Source organism: Rutilus rutilus (assembly GCF_951802725.1).
Source record: "Rutilus rutilus genome assembly, chromosome: 9".
Taxonomy (NCBI): domain Eukaryota; kingdom Metazoa; phylum Chordata; class Actinopteri; order Cypriniformes; family Leuciscidae; genus Rutilus; species Rutilus rutilus.
Genome location: NC_140223.1, coordinates 13,124,823 through 13,140,897, shown reverse-complemented (window position 1 = coordinate 13,140,897; position 16,075 = coordinate 13,124,823). Strand labels below are relative to the sequence as shown.

At 38.0% G+C, this 16,075-nt stretch overlaps 1 protein-coding gene across 1 annotated transcript in view; it reads right to left on the bottom strand.

Annotated features, from left to right (window-relative positions):
* The window catches only part of LOC311297332 (uncharacterized protein), a gene marked incomplete at its 5' end in the record, with an annotated part of 42,630 nt that extends 28,359 nt beyond the window's left edge, over window positions 1–14,271 (bottom strand). The window contains one exon of the mRNA XM_084419581.1: window positions 14,107–14,271. Coding sequence (XP_084275707.1) covers window positions 14,107–14,271 — 165 coding nt within the window. The remainder of the gene's footprint in view (window positions 1–14,106) is intronic.
* Window positions 14,272–16,075: the final 1,804 nt, after the last annotated feature.

Sequence of the window (16,075 nt, the reverse complement as noted above, 5' to 3'; positions counted from 1 at the left end):
ACCCATGTTGAGCATCATGAGTAAGCATAGTCACAGCTAATATTTCACACTTAGGTATCTTTGGAAAGTCTGAGTCTGAGTTTGTGACGTTGAGATTTCTTCTGAGACTGTAGAGGAGACTCTGAGCAAGCAAATTTCCATTTAATCTCATTGTTGACTCATTGTCTCAAATTAGATATTAAAGGAAATTAAATCTCCTTTGTGATTTTTCTTTTCCATGAGAGTGCCCAGACATGACATCTCAATATCTGCTAAATATAGCATGAACATCATTGACCAACCTTTGTATCCAAAATTGACTATTTTACATTCCCGCCGAAACATATTAGGAAAATCAGTGAAGCGAGAGTGTGGGTCTAATGATGTCATTAAGCCTAGAGCAGCTTTGCAGAGGGGATTGGGTAAAAGAAAACAGCAGACTTGAAGATGCAGGTATTATGATGCAGTAAAAAAACAAACACACTCTGTACCAGAAGGTTTCATAAAGAGCAGCTGTTGTTATTGCTTCCAGTGCCAAACACATCTGTCTGATTAAGATTAAACTGGAAAGAAATCAGCTACACAAGGGGTGCGATAAAAGGATTATAGGAGTGCAATTTCAAGTCACTATTTAAAAAAAAAAGAAAAAAAAAGTGAAAACAAGGAAAAAGCAGGCTCAGAGGTAACAGAGATCAGCCCTTTGTGTGCAGGAATTATGTCTTCTTCTTTTTTTACCTCAATTTGTACTGTAGGCTAAAGCCAAGTTAGTGTTAACCAACCCTTTTTCTGAAGGCTTTTGCATAACAACTGTTAGGCTACTCTGCTAGCTACTTTATGTTAAACCATGTCTATATTTTAATTTCATGAACAAAATCAATTAATTAACAATAAATTATTGGAGTTATTCAATTTAAATATTACAAAATAACTGCTGAATTACATTTTAGTGTTGAAGCGGTTGGAACTGCAGGCTCTCCAAAAGTTCAGATTTACAAGTTGTAATTATGAGTTCTACAAAGACTTGAACACGTTTTACGAGAAAATGTTTTTGCCTTGATCTTTTAACACAGGTTTTGTACAATTAAAACATCCTGCAAGTTTACGAGATTAAAACGTCCTCCTCTTATAGACATTATGTAGCCCCGCCCCTTTTCAGCGCTGCGCTCGTTGTCTTTTGACTTCTGGTCTGTATTTTCCCAGTGATATTGCGTATTTATGAATGAACGGCTCGTTTTAAAATCTTCCCGGTCTACTGACATTTGTTAAGACATCTGTTTTAAACATTACAATCCTCATGATAACTTTCGTTAACTTTACATTAAGTAAATCCACTTCAAAAGCTAATTACTCCTGGACAGCAATGCCATAGTAATATACAGAGCCGACCGCAAAAACGGAAGTAACTGGCGTTCTTCTGGCGTTCAGTCGCTCGCTTAACGGCTACCTACACCGGACTCTCGCGTGAGCGTTGCGTTAGAAGAAAATAGAATAACCGGAAATCCACACAATTTTCGGCTTAAACGACTGTTTTCGGTTTCGGGGTGAAATGCTTTTTGGAGGGCCGAAATCATGTGACCGTCACCGAAAAAGATGGCACGTTTTCGCCGATGGCACGTTTTGACTAGCCTGGTAATACCAAACTCTGCTACTTCGCTTTGCTTCGTAGACAGAGTCTGGCATGGCATAATTGAAAAGCGTTTTCTTTCTCGCGGGGGGCGCTTGTCTGAAGTTTAAAATCATTGGTTCCCGTAAGCCAATCACACAACGTTTGGTTATGGCGTGTGTTATGCGCATGCTCAGCCGCATCTAACTTCCACTGTAAACACATGTAGCCTAGTATGATGCGAAAACAAAACCATCGAGCGAAATACCGGAGTGAACATGGCTGTGAACGACTTTTGCAGATTATGTGAAGTAAATCTACGCATCCACGGTACAATCAGTGTCTACGTCACGGCTCTCAGCCCGCCCTCTGTTCGTTGATTGGCCGGCTGTTTTCAGGCCGGAGGAAAACGGAAAGCTATTATGCTGTCTCAGACTGAGTACAGAAGCGAAATGAAATTGAGCGGAAGTAAGAAGTCTGACGTAGTCAGGCTACGTTTTGACTGTGTTCAGCATCTATTCCTGTATGCCATAACAGGTAGGCCTGGTCTATTTTAATTGGTAATATCTTAAATCTGAAATATTTTAGTCTGTGCTGTTTGTTACTTTTAATATGAAGCAAAGTCTCAACTTAAAAAATCTGTCGATTTTATTCCGAAATTCAAAACAATAGGCCTAAATGTAGTTTTGGCGTTATTTAATATGCGCGTGACAGATCGCTGCATCGCAGTTCAAGCACGGATCAAGCGCACGTAAACCAATCATCTAATCTCCTCTTTACTACATCACAAATTAAACATGAGTGAACACCAGAAGATATGATGAAATATACATTACAAATGAATCCTGTCTCATGTAATTGCTCAATCAGTGTTTCAGATCGGGGAAGACGTCAATAACATCCTGTATGTACAATGTCACTTAAAGTTGCATTACTGTACCTCAAGAAAGCTATTCAGTGTCCATAAACTCATTAGTTTGCTAGAAAAAAAAAAAACAAACTGAGAAGAGCATTCTTCTAAATATATGTACTGCATTACATAATACAGCCTATTCATTATATTTGTACTTCACCGTTAGTCATCATTAGTGTATGTTTTAATAAATCTGTCATGAAAACAAGTTATTACAGTTTGTTGTCGTTTTTATACTTCTATTTCACCTACAAACTGGAGTAGAAACAATTCTGTTATTAAAAAGTTGATATAAAAACTGCCTTTTGTGCAATTAATTTTTTTTCTACAACTGACCTATTTCAGTGTTGATAATTAAATATGTTTGTATAAATAGGCCTAATTGATTATTCATTTATTAATATATTTTGGGGTTTGGTTTCGGCCAAGTGCATCCTGAATTTTCGGTTTAGGTTTCGGCCCAGAATTTTCTTCCCAGATGCGTGTTCACTTTATTCCACATGCATGAGTGAGTTGAGGACATGAGGACAAATGGAAGAGTAACTAGAATCATAAAGAACTTTGCTTTGACCAAACCAATTAATCTGCATCTCTATGCAGACTTCAGAAGGATCCCAGCGTCAGGTAGCCTACAAGTGGATGGTTTATTTTTAATGTCGTCCTGGATCGCGTCAGAGGGTCACATTTGTTCGGAGAATTTGAGTGCAGATTGCTTTGTAAACGAGGCACAAAAACCTTTGTCGACGGATGAATCAGTCAGCTGTATTGGATCTGACAGCAGCTACATCTTACAGCTTTGTCTGTAAATGACAGTTTTATGTTTTCAAAACACTTACTCACATGCAGTAGCAAGTGGGTGTTGAAACTGTTTCCTATGCGATAACGTTAGCCAATCATAACCGTGGCCGTTTACTGACAAGCCTTAAAGCCCCTTAAAACTGATCATTTCAGAGGGTCAGAATGAGGGTTAAAAATAATTGTTTTTCCACATATATATCAGTGTTTTTTAACCTTTATTAACATCATAAGTGAACCTCAAGGAAGATATTACAATAATAAAAAAAGCCCATGTGTTAACCTCCCAGGACTTATGCATTTGTGTTTTATAATCATGGTGTATGTCATTCATTGATGTACTATGTGTGCTGCCAATGGACCCAACAGCCTGCTGGGAGTTGTAGTTTTTGTTGTATGTTTTGTCCTATTTCCTGTGCTCCTCCCTGTCCTTATCTAGGTGATTGGACCTACCAGCTGCTCCTCATCATTGTCAAGAGGAGCCAGTATTTAAAAGTCCCCCTGTAGTCAAAAATTGTATCCCTTAAAACTCATCTTTGATCACCAAAATGACATAGGCCTATTTAAGCGTTTTTTTCCCCCTTAAAACAAAAAATGATTCATGCCTTAAAATAGCTTGAATGTAACTCTACAGTACACCCTTGCCTCATTATACGCGGTTTAGTATCTCTTTGCAGCTAGTAAACTTTTCTTTATAACATTACTTCCCTTTTACCCCTAGAAATCGAATTGGGAATGTAACATGTCATGACCCCTTTAATTCCGACAAGGCTTGAACATATGCTAATGATTTATTGTTCTGTGTTGATTAATTTGTATACTTAATTTCCCACTTAACATTAATCTTGCACCAAAAACATTATATAACACTTAATTTGAACATTTACTCTCCCTTTTGAGTGTCATGGCAAAGCATGCGGGGAAATAGAAATGCCAGCCCGGTTTCAGTTAAATTTAAGTTCATTAAACTCAAATCAAGGAAACAATTCAGATTACTTAAAATGTGTCCGTTTTGTGACCTCAAAAGAAAAAGTTTTAAATACTCATGAAAGTTAATTTGATTGAACTAATTTGTTTAATTTGATTTGGCTCTACTCAAACCAATTGTTATTTTGAGCGTTAGGGTTTACAGTGGCAGCAATATTAAAGTTGTGTCTGCACTTTAAGCTGGTGTATGTATTTCTAACTCTACAATTTCAGATTTCATTGTATAACATTTGTAAAAATGATACTTCCCCTTTGAGGAACATGATTGTACAAAAAGCTTTGATTTAGAACTGTAGTTCCAGCTAGTAAGTAATTTATTCTTTTACTCATAAATTCAATCACCTGTGCATTCATTGTGAGCCAAGAGAAAATCACACACTTTAAACTCCTTTTTTCTTTTCTTTTTTTAACCATGAAACTCATACCTGGCCAGGCCCAGTACATGTTTCTAAGAGCTGAAGTGTAAGTGAGAGTTGTTCAGGGAAACCATAGCAACCATTTTTAAGTTGCCACTCAAGTAATATTCATTTGGACAACAGCTGCCATAACAACAGTGAACACAACAACAACATCAAACATAAAAGTAATAGCAATGGCCTCAAAAACACAAGATGGAAGCCTCTTTAAATTTCAATACCCACAAAACCCCTCGCCCTCGGACACACCTAAAATTTGGGGTCGGTTTCATTGCCACCTAAATTTGTGCTGTGAGCCCTCTTAGCCTTAATGTGAACAGCAATCAGAGTAGTCAGCTAGTTACAGATGCACTTATTTTACAGAAACTTCAAGTGTTTGCCCTGCATTTCCCAAGGTAAACCATTGAGGGATTTGCATAAATTTGCATAGGCCGTTCAGAAGAGGAAATAACAACGAATGAGACAAATGAAAAATGCACCAGACACTGAAATACAGGCAAGCTGTATTTGCTCAGCTATTAAAAATTGCATAAACTGGAATGACATCCACAGCTATTTTGCTTTAAAAAAAAAGATGGCTTTGAACAGCTGTAGGCCTATACATGTGAACCACTTTAATTTTCCTGGTGTGCGATATGAAATTGCATTATTATCGAGTAATTATCTGAAAGATGATTATGTAGCTTTGCCGTCTGGACATTTTTGAAAAACGATCAGGAGCTCTTAGTATTCTGTGTACTCTGTATGCTCAATGAATAAAGAAAAGAAAAACCTTAATCAATATCTCTCTGAGGAGGAGAGATGAATAGAGGTCTTGCTCATATATAAGCCCATCTGTCTTGGTATCTCATTTCGGTCACATTCAAATACACTGTCAATAAAGACAGATCCGTCATGCACAGGCCTCCTCAGATTGAGCCAAGTGAATTTTTCAATGCCGTATACTGTATGTATTTGTTCAGTAGATTGCACAATCTTTGCAAGTAAAAACTGTGCTTTTTAGCGCAATTTTCCACCGGACAAAATTGCGATTGTTAACTCATGATTTCTGTTCTGTCTGTGCGCACCAATCTTGCACTTCTATCTACTCCTCAACCAGACCACCTAGAGATGTTAAGGAAGGTCTAATCTCGGGAACGCACAAAAAAAATCCAGGAAAAGATTTTGGATTTCCTGGAAATTCCAGAAAAAATTCAGTTTTTTGCAAATTTCTCGGCAACCATAATAGCTATCGAGTTGAAACAAATTGCAATCGATAGCTTCTAAAATTTACAATAATATTAGAAAAAAAGATTTGATCAAAAATCTTTCCTTTATGCTTCAAAAAAATAATTTTGAGTGTTGTGATCCCATGATGTGAGAAAATTGCGCTAAAACACTCACTGAGTTTTTATTACTTGTTTTAAATGCTGTGGCAGAGATCTCACATTTAAAGGTGAACTAAGTAACTTTTTTTATCTTAACTGAACAGCTTCGGAGTCATTGGAATGGTTATATAACTTATTTCGGGTTGAATGGTGGTCGTTTCGCACCCCCCTGGTGCCCGTGAGCGGAAAATACGCACTTGCAACTTTGAGCCGGCGGGCCGCCGGCCGCCGCGTCAGGAAGTATCGCGTGATATCAGGTCTCGCAATGTAAACAATTGCTTTACGGCCAAAAGAAATCTGCTAAAATGCAGTCATTATTGCGCTCCCTCACGCTGTTCGAACCCGAATGAAGAAGACGTTTTAAAGAATGTCCCATCTGCTTTGATGTCGTTGATCTACTAGCCTCTGGTGTCTGAGAATCGCCAACGAGTTTTTACAACAGTGTTGTCAAATATCTATTCCGAAGCTGTGGGGGGAGCTCTAGAGAGAAACATGCGTGCAAAAAGCGAGAATACAGCGAAGAAATCCCGAAACTACTGAGCCCCGCTTTAAAGAGCTGTCCTTTCCATACTCTACAGCAAAAACACATGCACGATAATCACTGCCTGTCACGATCAGTAGCAATTTCGCTTTTGTTGATTAAAATTAGCAACCAAATTTGTTATTTTCAAAGGAATAGTTAAAATTCTGTTATTTCCCAACTAAATCCCAATCATTTAAATTCTGTCGTAATTTGCTCACCCTCATGCTAAGCCGACTTCATACGGCATTTTGGAACACAAAAGTTATTTTAAAGAATATTTATTTGTTCATACAATGAAAGTCAATGGGGTCCAAAACAACACTTGGATGCCACTGACTGGAAAAAAATAATCATCTTTTATCTTCTGCAAAAAAAAAAAAGGGAAAAAAAAAGACAATGCATACGGGTTTGGAAAGACATAATGATGACAGTACTTAAATTTGTGTGTGAATTGCTCTTTAATGGTCTGAAGGCTTTAAAATCTTCATGTTTTATACGTGTTGCCACTGTGACATTTCATCACAACTCATCACATCACAAAATTATACTGATTTGTTCGATGGGAACATTTTGCTCCCTCTTACCAAGAGCTCATGCTGTGTGTCTTCGAGACAGATTGTGCCCATTTTTCTAACCTGCCAGAAATAGGTGTCACTGGGTCAACGATTACCAAGTAGCAGAAAAATGCTTCAGGAAAAGCTGGAATGGAATGGAAAAGCTCTTGTGCCAGAGAGCCAATGTAAGTTATATTAATACATTTTTTTCCATTTCTTGTGGTTCCTTTAAGCTGCTAAATCTGCTGCAGTCATACATCTTCCTTGAGTAAACAAAATGTTTATGAAGGTATCTTATCTAAAAACCCGTTCACACCAAGAACAAATTAACTGTAATGGATAATTAAAATGATAACTATATTAGCGTCCACACCAACGAGCGATATCGTTCTGTTTATTGTAAACACGTGCTGCAGTTTTGTCCTCTGCGGCTTTAAATGCTTGCACTCTTTAAAGCAGAATGGATTCTGATTGGCTGTCAATGTTTTAATTGTTTATCAACTTAAAAAAAAAAAAAATTATGAAAGGGATTCCTAGTTCCAACTTTGTGCCGCCGTTATTGTTATATTTGTGGTGTGGAGTCTGCTATTGTTTTAAATTTAGAACGATTTTTTTTATCGTTTATCGTTATATATCATCGATGACTCTTTATCACAAGGCATTAAGTGGTGAATTATGAATGAATTATGGTCTTCGGGTGGCCCAGATCTGGATTAGACAAGGGCCACACATGGGCCACAAACTACATTGTAACCAATCACGTCATTGTGCGGGCAGACTTAAGCATATCATTAACTATGACCGCTCTGAAGCAGTGGAGTCTCAAGAGAAACCAGGTTATCCTGGTATATTTTTCTGTTGGGTACGTTGAGCAATATAGCACATGAATTATGATGTATATTACGATGTAATGATGAACTATATGCCTTTCTCCACTGATATTCTGTGTTGTTCAAAGCGTTTCTAAGGATGCTGATTTTTAGAAGGCAGCTGTCCGACTCTGAGATGGTGAACGGAAACATGGTTTGTGTAACATTAGCAACGCATTATTAGCTTTTTGATGACGTAGTCAAGGTTTTAAGGGACAAAATGATCGACTACAAGGGGATTTTAAGTAAATCAGTCATCTGCCTTGATTATTCTGTAAATCAGTCATGCTTTTATTATCAATTATTATCAGTATGTGTGCTGAAATGTATCTTTCTAACAAGAAAAAATCTTGGTATCCTTTAAAAACAACTAAATTCAAATGTGCCTGATTTGGGCCACATTGATCACTGGACTGATCTGGGTGACACCCCTTCAACCAACAATTATCCCTCATGTTGTTTGCCGTCATCCATGTTTTGCCTACATTACCACACATGGCCCAGCTTTGGCTGACAAGACGTATGCCCCAATTCACTTTCATTTTATATAAAAGAGCAGGCTATGACATTCTGCCTCACATTTCCTTTTGTATTCTGTGGAACAAAGAAATCCAAACCGGATCGGAGCGAGGGTGAGTGCATGAACAATTTTTTAACCCCTTGTGTGCTCTTTGAGACAATATTTGCAGAAACAAAAGAAACAGTCAAATACTTACTTGCAATAATCAGATTCTATTAGAAATGTTATAATAACTTCTTCTTCTTTTTTTTTCATTTTGACTAATAGGGTGCTCAGACCGGAATTCTGTTTTATGCTAGAGATTATTAACCAAGAAACGTAAGCTAAATATGTTACCAGCTTTAATTTTTTGTCTGCGATATTTAAACCTGTTACTGTCTGCAAAATGCTAATTCAGATAAAAAAAATGTTTTAGCAAAATTCAGCAATCAATATAATCAAAAATGATAAATCAAAAACGCATTGAATTGCTATTTTATATTCTAATGTAGACTCTTCGTGATGTTAAGACATTCAACAAATGCCTGTTGTGATGAATGAGACTTACTCAAACATTTCACCTTTGTTGCTACATAATAAATTGTCAATCCCATATCAGATACTCCTTGGCCTGCATGCGGAAAAAGTTGGGTTATTCTGAAGACAAATTTGATCTCCTGGTGTCTCATTTAGAGTTACTAATGTATTCCAAAATCCCTTTGTCTCACCAGGCACCTTAAAAACAAAGAGGTTGACTTGTTGAAAGAATTATAATGAGGTGTATAATCCCAACTGCAACAACCCTGACAACCTCTTTTCTTAATTTTGGATCCATAAATTTCACTTGGTGTGGCCTGAGATGTCCCTTTGAGGTTCTCAGTGCAAAAGGTCATTCCAAGCTCTGTGGTGATGCCACATGAATAATAGTTAGATTATCTCTCAGAATGTCATTGAATGTGTTGAATAAATTCTTGAAGGCTATAATTTAAATAGTTCAAGTAAATAGTTTATTTACAGCTTTTCATCTAATCATCCCACCTCTTACAGTGAGGAAAATAAGTATTTGAACACCATGCTATTTTGTAAGTTCTCCCACTTAGAAATCATGGAGGGGTCTGAAATTGTCATCGTAGATGCATGTCCACTGTGAGAGACATAATAATAAAAAAAAAAATTCCAGAAATCACAATATATGATTTTTTAACTATTTATTTGTATGATACAGCTGCAAATAAGTATGTGAACACCTGTCTATCAGCTAGAATTCTGACCCTCAAAGACCTGTTAGTCTGCCTTTAAAATGTCCACCTCCACTCCATTTATTATCCTAAATTAGATGCACCTGTTTGAGGTCGTTAGCTGCATAAAGACTAGGGATGTCCCGATACCACTTTTTCACTTCCGATACCGATACCGATGCAGCAGCTTTGGCTATTTGCCGATACCGATATCAATCCGATATTTTTATTTTATTCTTGAACTAATACTAATAATAATAAAATATAATGGAAGCACTTTGCTCAATTAGCCGCATAAAAACATCTCACTCAAATGGAGAACAAATACTTCAGCTGATAATGAAAGACTGCCAGCCTTTATTCAAAAGACCTTGAGATATGTTTGGTAATTGTACCTGAATGAATTTAAAATGAATTTGCTATATTTCAGATCAATATATTTGTTTCCTTAAAATTTTAATTAACTTTAACTTTATTATCATCTGAATTATAAATAATTTATTTCTGTATAAAATAATACTACTTTTAAAAACACATTTGATTTTCTTTTTTATTCAATGTAGAATGTGTAACTTAAAAATAAACAGATTAGTGCTCTGTTTGAGGACAAGAAATGAAAACCAATGCAATGATGAATGTCCAAAAGATGAGATCATTTTTGCTTTTAAACAGTGTGTGTGTGTGTGTGTGTGTGTGTGTGTGTGTGTGTGTGTGTGTGTGTGTGTGTGTGTCCTTGTTTATATTACATTGTGGGGACCAAATGTCCCCATAAGAATAGTAAAACCTGAGATCACCTACATTGTGGGGACCAGCCAGCGGTCCCCACTTTTCAAAAGGCTTATAAATCACACAGGATGAGTTGTTTTGAGAAAGTAAAAATGCAGAATGTTTCCTGTAATGGGTAGGTTTAGGGGTAGGGTTAGTGTAAGGGGACAGAATATACAGTTTGTATGGTATAAAAACCATTACGTCTATGGAGAGTCCCCACAAAGATAGTGAACCAGACATGTGTGTGTGTGTGTGTGTGTGTGTGTGTGATTTTGGTTGGGTGACAGTTACAGTTTGACAAGAGTTTACAGTTTGACAAAAGCACAATGTTGTGTTTTACACAAATATAAGTAGGCTAAACACTTTTTGCAGTTTTAATGATGTCCTGTGTGAAAATGACGGAGTATGTTTTTATGTTTCCACTGTTCGATCGCGCCCGTGCCTCTCTCTCTCTGACACACACACACACACACACTCCAGCATTGCAATCTTGACATCGCAGCCTGTTCATTTTGCTGCGTTCATACCAAACGCGAATAGAGCGTCAAATTTGCGTCTATCGCGTCTAGTTCGATGCTTGAACAGTTTGAATCCATTCGCGCTTCCAAAGCGAATAGGACGGGCCGCGCGCGTATAATGATAAAGTGAGCGTTTGAAGCGATATAGACGCGCGTTCAGAGCTAAGGCGGGGCTACAGATTAGGTGTCCCTAAAGAACCCGCATATGCGCGTATCTAACAGTAACGTTAGTTCCGTATTACATTAATTAATGTGCACGCGAGATTTATTTATTTTTATACCGTGTATTCTCTGTGTAAATCCATGCACCGAACGTACGTTCAGTACGAATACGTAACGTTCCACCCCTAATGGGTATCGGATCATAGGTATCGGATAATTTTTTTTCTCCCCTCCGATATCCGATCCAGCATTTTGGGCCAGTATCGGCACGATACCAATGCCGTGGATCGGATCGGGACATCCCTAATAAAGACACCTGTCCACCCCATACAATCAGTAAGAATCCAACTACTAACATGGCCAAGACCAAAGAGCTGTCCAAAGACACCAGAGACAAAATTGTACACCTCCACAAGGCTGGAAAGGGCTACGGGGAAATTGCCAAGCAGCTTGGTGAAAAAAGGTCCACTGTTGGAGCAATCATTAGAAAATGGAAGAAGCTAAACATGACTGTCAATCTCCCTCGGACTGGGGCTCCATGCAAGTTCTCACCTCGTGGGGTCTCAATGATCCTAAGAAAGGTGAGAAATCAGCCCAGAACTACACGGGAGGAGCTGGTCAATGACCTGAAAAGAGCTGGGACCACCGTTTCCAAGGTTACTGTTGGTAATACACTAAGACGTCATGGTTTGAAATCATGCATGGCACGGAAGGTTCCCCTGCTTAAACCAGCACATGTCAAGGCCCGTCTTAAGTTTGCCAATGACCATTTGGATGATCCAGAGGAGTCATGGGAGAAAGTCATGTGGTCAGAGGAGACCAAAATAGAACTTTTTGGTCATAATTCCACTAAACGTGTTTGGAGGAAAAAGAATGATGAGTACCATCCCAAGAACACCATCCCTACTGTGAAGCATGGGGGTGGTAGCATCATGCTTTGGGGGTGTTTTTCTGCACATGGGACAGGGCGACTGCACTGTATTAAGGAGAGGATGACCGGGGCCATGTATTGCGAGATTTTGGGGAACAACCTCCTTCCCTCAGTTAGAGCATTGAAGATGGGTCGAGGCTGGGTCTTCCAATGACCCGAAGCACACAGCCAGGATAACCAAGGAGTGGCTCTGTAAGAAGCATATCAAGGTTCTGGTGTGGCCTAGCCAGTCTCCAGACCTAAACCCAATAGAGAATCTTTGGAGGGAGCTCAAACTCCGTGTTTCTCAGCGACAGCCCAGAAACCTGACTGATCTAGAGAAGATCTGTGTGGAGGAGTGGGCCAAAATCCCTCCTGCAGTGTGTGCAAACCTGGTGAAAAACTACAGGAAACGTTTGACCTCTGTAATTGCAAATAAAGGCTACTGTACCAAATATTAACATTGATTTTCTCAGGTGTTCAAATACTTATTTGCAGCTGTATCATACAAATAAATAGTTAAAAAATCATACATTGTGATTTCTGGATTTTTTTTTTTAGATTATGTCTCTCACAGTGGACATGCACCTACGATGACAATTTCAGACCCCTCCATGATTTCTAAGTGGGAGAACTTGCAAAATAGCAGGGTGTTCAAATACTTATTTTCCTCACTGTATATATATATATATAAAACTAATAATCACACTTTTTTTATGTGATTAATCACAATTAAAAACATTAACGTTTTTAATATATTTTATAATGTAATAATTTCACAGTATCTCCAAATTAATGTGGAAACAACATCATTACAGTATATTTTAAACCCTTGTTTAATGCCATCTTTTTATGAATGAAGATCAGCATTACTGATATTAATACATCTACTGATGTCTCAATGAAATACATTATAACCATTCAATAATACAGTTTAAATTTAACTAAGTAAGAACTTAAATAAGAATTTCTCACATAAACCCATAATTAACGTCATATTTACCTGTGAACTTCCTAACTAACAGGTAGGAAATATACATAAATTGAATTCACGAGTTCCTTTGTCCATGTAACCTTTAAGCTAATAAGGTTAAGTGTATTTGGCAGTGGAGGGGCTCGAGGAAGCAGCTTCAACTCAAGCTTAGATATACCCCCCAGTGGGACTACTAATGCTTGGATGATGAGTCTGGTAGCAAGATGCCTAAATTATGTTGGTGGAGTTGGGGATGTGGAGGGATGCCAAAACAGCTGTTGCCAGAGCAAGGTGAGCGGCTGCTTATATGCTCCGGCAGTTAATTGAAAGATTAGATGAGTTCACCACTCCCGAAATTATGTTGTGAGCTTAACTAAAGTTAACAGTCTGCACTGCATAAATTATAAATTAAATATAGATCAATCCTTATTAAAGCTATACAACTTATTGAGTCAAGAGCAGTGAGTAATTTTCTGTTACATTTGTTCTTTGGTTAACATTTATGATAGACATCACATGAGCAGGTTTATTAGGCTGCTTAAGACCTGCAGCTCGTGCACATTACAAGGATTTGACGCAAGTCCCATTTTCTCACAGCACATTACATTAATTTAAGACTTTATTTAACTAATTTAAGACTGCTCTTATGAGGGTACTTGACAAAACTGACATTTTGGGTATAATTGTGTGTGTTATTAGTTTCAAGTGTGAAAGAGAACTCGATTCTGGCTCAATGTCTGTGCGCACAATACTGGTGCACGCGTCTTTCTTTGCGGTGTGTGTGTGTGTCACATAGACAAGAGTCAGGACATTCACAGAAAGCGTGTTGTCTTTTGTCTTGTCGCGCTTGAATGTTTTAAAAGCATTTGCATGAGTAAGAGCATGATCATATAATGTAACGCTAACCAAAGGGGGCTGAAAATGTGACCCAGACATTTTTTCGTGAGATTCAACCCTTAGTTACACAAAAATTATTATTTGCATTTTGATGCTATGCCAGGTTGCGCCTCCCACATGTGCGTGCTCTCTCACCTCCATCTGTTGTCTGTATTCAGGAGGGTGCGAAATTCTGCGAATCAATTTCTCGAGTGGAGGAAAGCAGACACAGTGTTCTGTGTTCTCGTCTAAAACCCTCCAGACTTCCTGCTGTGGTGAGACCTCAGTAGCAGCTTCATTGTGCAATGCAGAATAGCACATTAGATCAACTGTGATGCAATACATATATTATAATGAAAGAATGTGTCTTTCTTTCCTTAAAGGGGTGGTATAATGCCCTTTTCACAAGATGTAAAGTAAGTCTTTGATGTCCCCAGAGTGTGTATGTGAAGTTTTAGCTCCAAATACCCCACAGATACTTTTATATAGCATGTTAAAATTGTCACTTTTTGAGGGTTGGGCAAAAACGCACCGTTTTGTGTCTGTTCCTTTAAATGCAAATGAGCTGCTGCTTCCGGCACAGAGGGCGGAGCTTCAACAGCTTGTGCACTGAAAATTTCTAAACTTTTAGCCTTTTATGTTCAAACCAGAGTCAGACAATGAAGGAGAGACTCAAGAAGAGGTGATAACATGTAGAAAGGAACAGGACATTTTTTAATGGTTAGTTGAAGAATGTATGCAGCTGATGTGGAGTTAACTATCTTCTAGTCATTGATTAGCATATTCTGTCATGATAATCTATAAATCGCGTTCCCCAACATTACACACTAACTAAAGTAAGAAAAGTGAAATCACAATCAACCACCCCTTTAAGTGAATCTTGCAGAAATGTCATGGCCCATATATGCAGATGACAGCACAAACAAGTAAGTTCTGATGCTACATATCATCCCATTTTCATCTTCCTTGAAAGGCACGACGGCGTCTGGTGCGATAGGTGAAAGTGAGTAGTCATTTAAACCATTCAGGCTGCAGATCAGGTACTCAAAGCTGCAATTCATTGCTTCGCTCGCAATCCAAAATCACTCCATTCAGTTGGTCCGAGGCATTTTACAGTAGAGCAGAAGGCCACTCTGGCTCACAGACTTGCAGAAGACTGCAGTCACATGAGAGCTACTCATCTAAAGAGGCAATCACGCTAGCAGAAGGTGGGGGAACAAAACTGCACTAAGTGCATTGTGGGCGATACTGGTTAGAGATGCTACGCAAACTCTCCTCCTCATCAGCGCTCAAGAACACTGTCTCGCTCGCTCTTCAGAAAGCATCGTGATTAAGCTGTCTGTAGATGATCCCACCCCTTGAATGAAACGCTAATCGTTTTACCTTTATTTAAACGAAAGCATCACTCCCTTAAATGTGTCATGAGGGTCAGAATCAGAGCAATTCTTTTATTTTATAATTTACTGTTTTTCTTTGTGTTAATGGTAAATTACAGGAGTGAAAATTTGTTGAGCATAGTATATAAAAGAAGAGAGTAGCAACATGCTGTGCATCGAAATTGCTTACATTGCAACAGGTTGTTTTTTAACATTCAGATTAAATATTTAATGGCTAAATCTTATTTGAAGGGATAGTTCACCCAAAAATGAGAATTAGCCCATGATTTACTCGCCCTGAAGCCATTCTAAGTGTAGGCCTATATGACATTCTTCTTTCAGACAAATACAATCGGAATTATAATAAACAATGTCCTGGCTCATGGTATGTATTTGGAAGTTTATAGTATAAATAAATAAAATTATAATTTAGAGTCGTCTGTGAATTAAACAGGACAAACAAGTGAGGCTTTATCCCACAACAACAACACTTGGGCTGAATACGGCTCTCAAACAGAAAGATCAAGTGATTCAAGGGTCCTTAAAAGACAGAGATCCAGGTCCTGTTTCACTGCAAATCCATAATTTGTAAACAGATACCCCATCTATATAACAGTGAAGTAATTAATCTTTTTTTGACACTAGACTGAGTCTGAGTTTTTAAAAAAAAAAGAAAGAAAAGAAAATGTAGACAGCAGTGTTTTGGTCAAGACCAGTTAATATGAATCTAAGTCAGGACTGAGACCAGT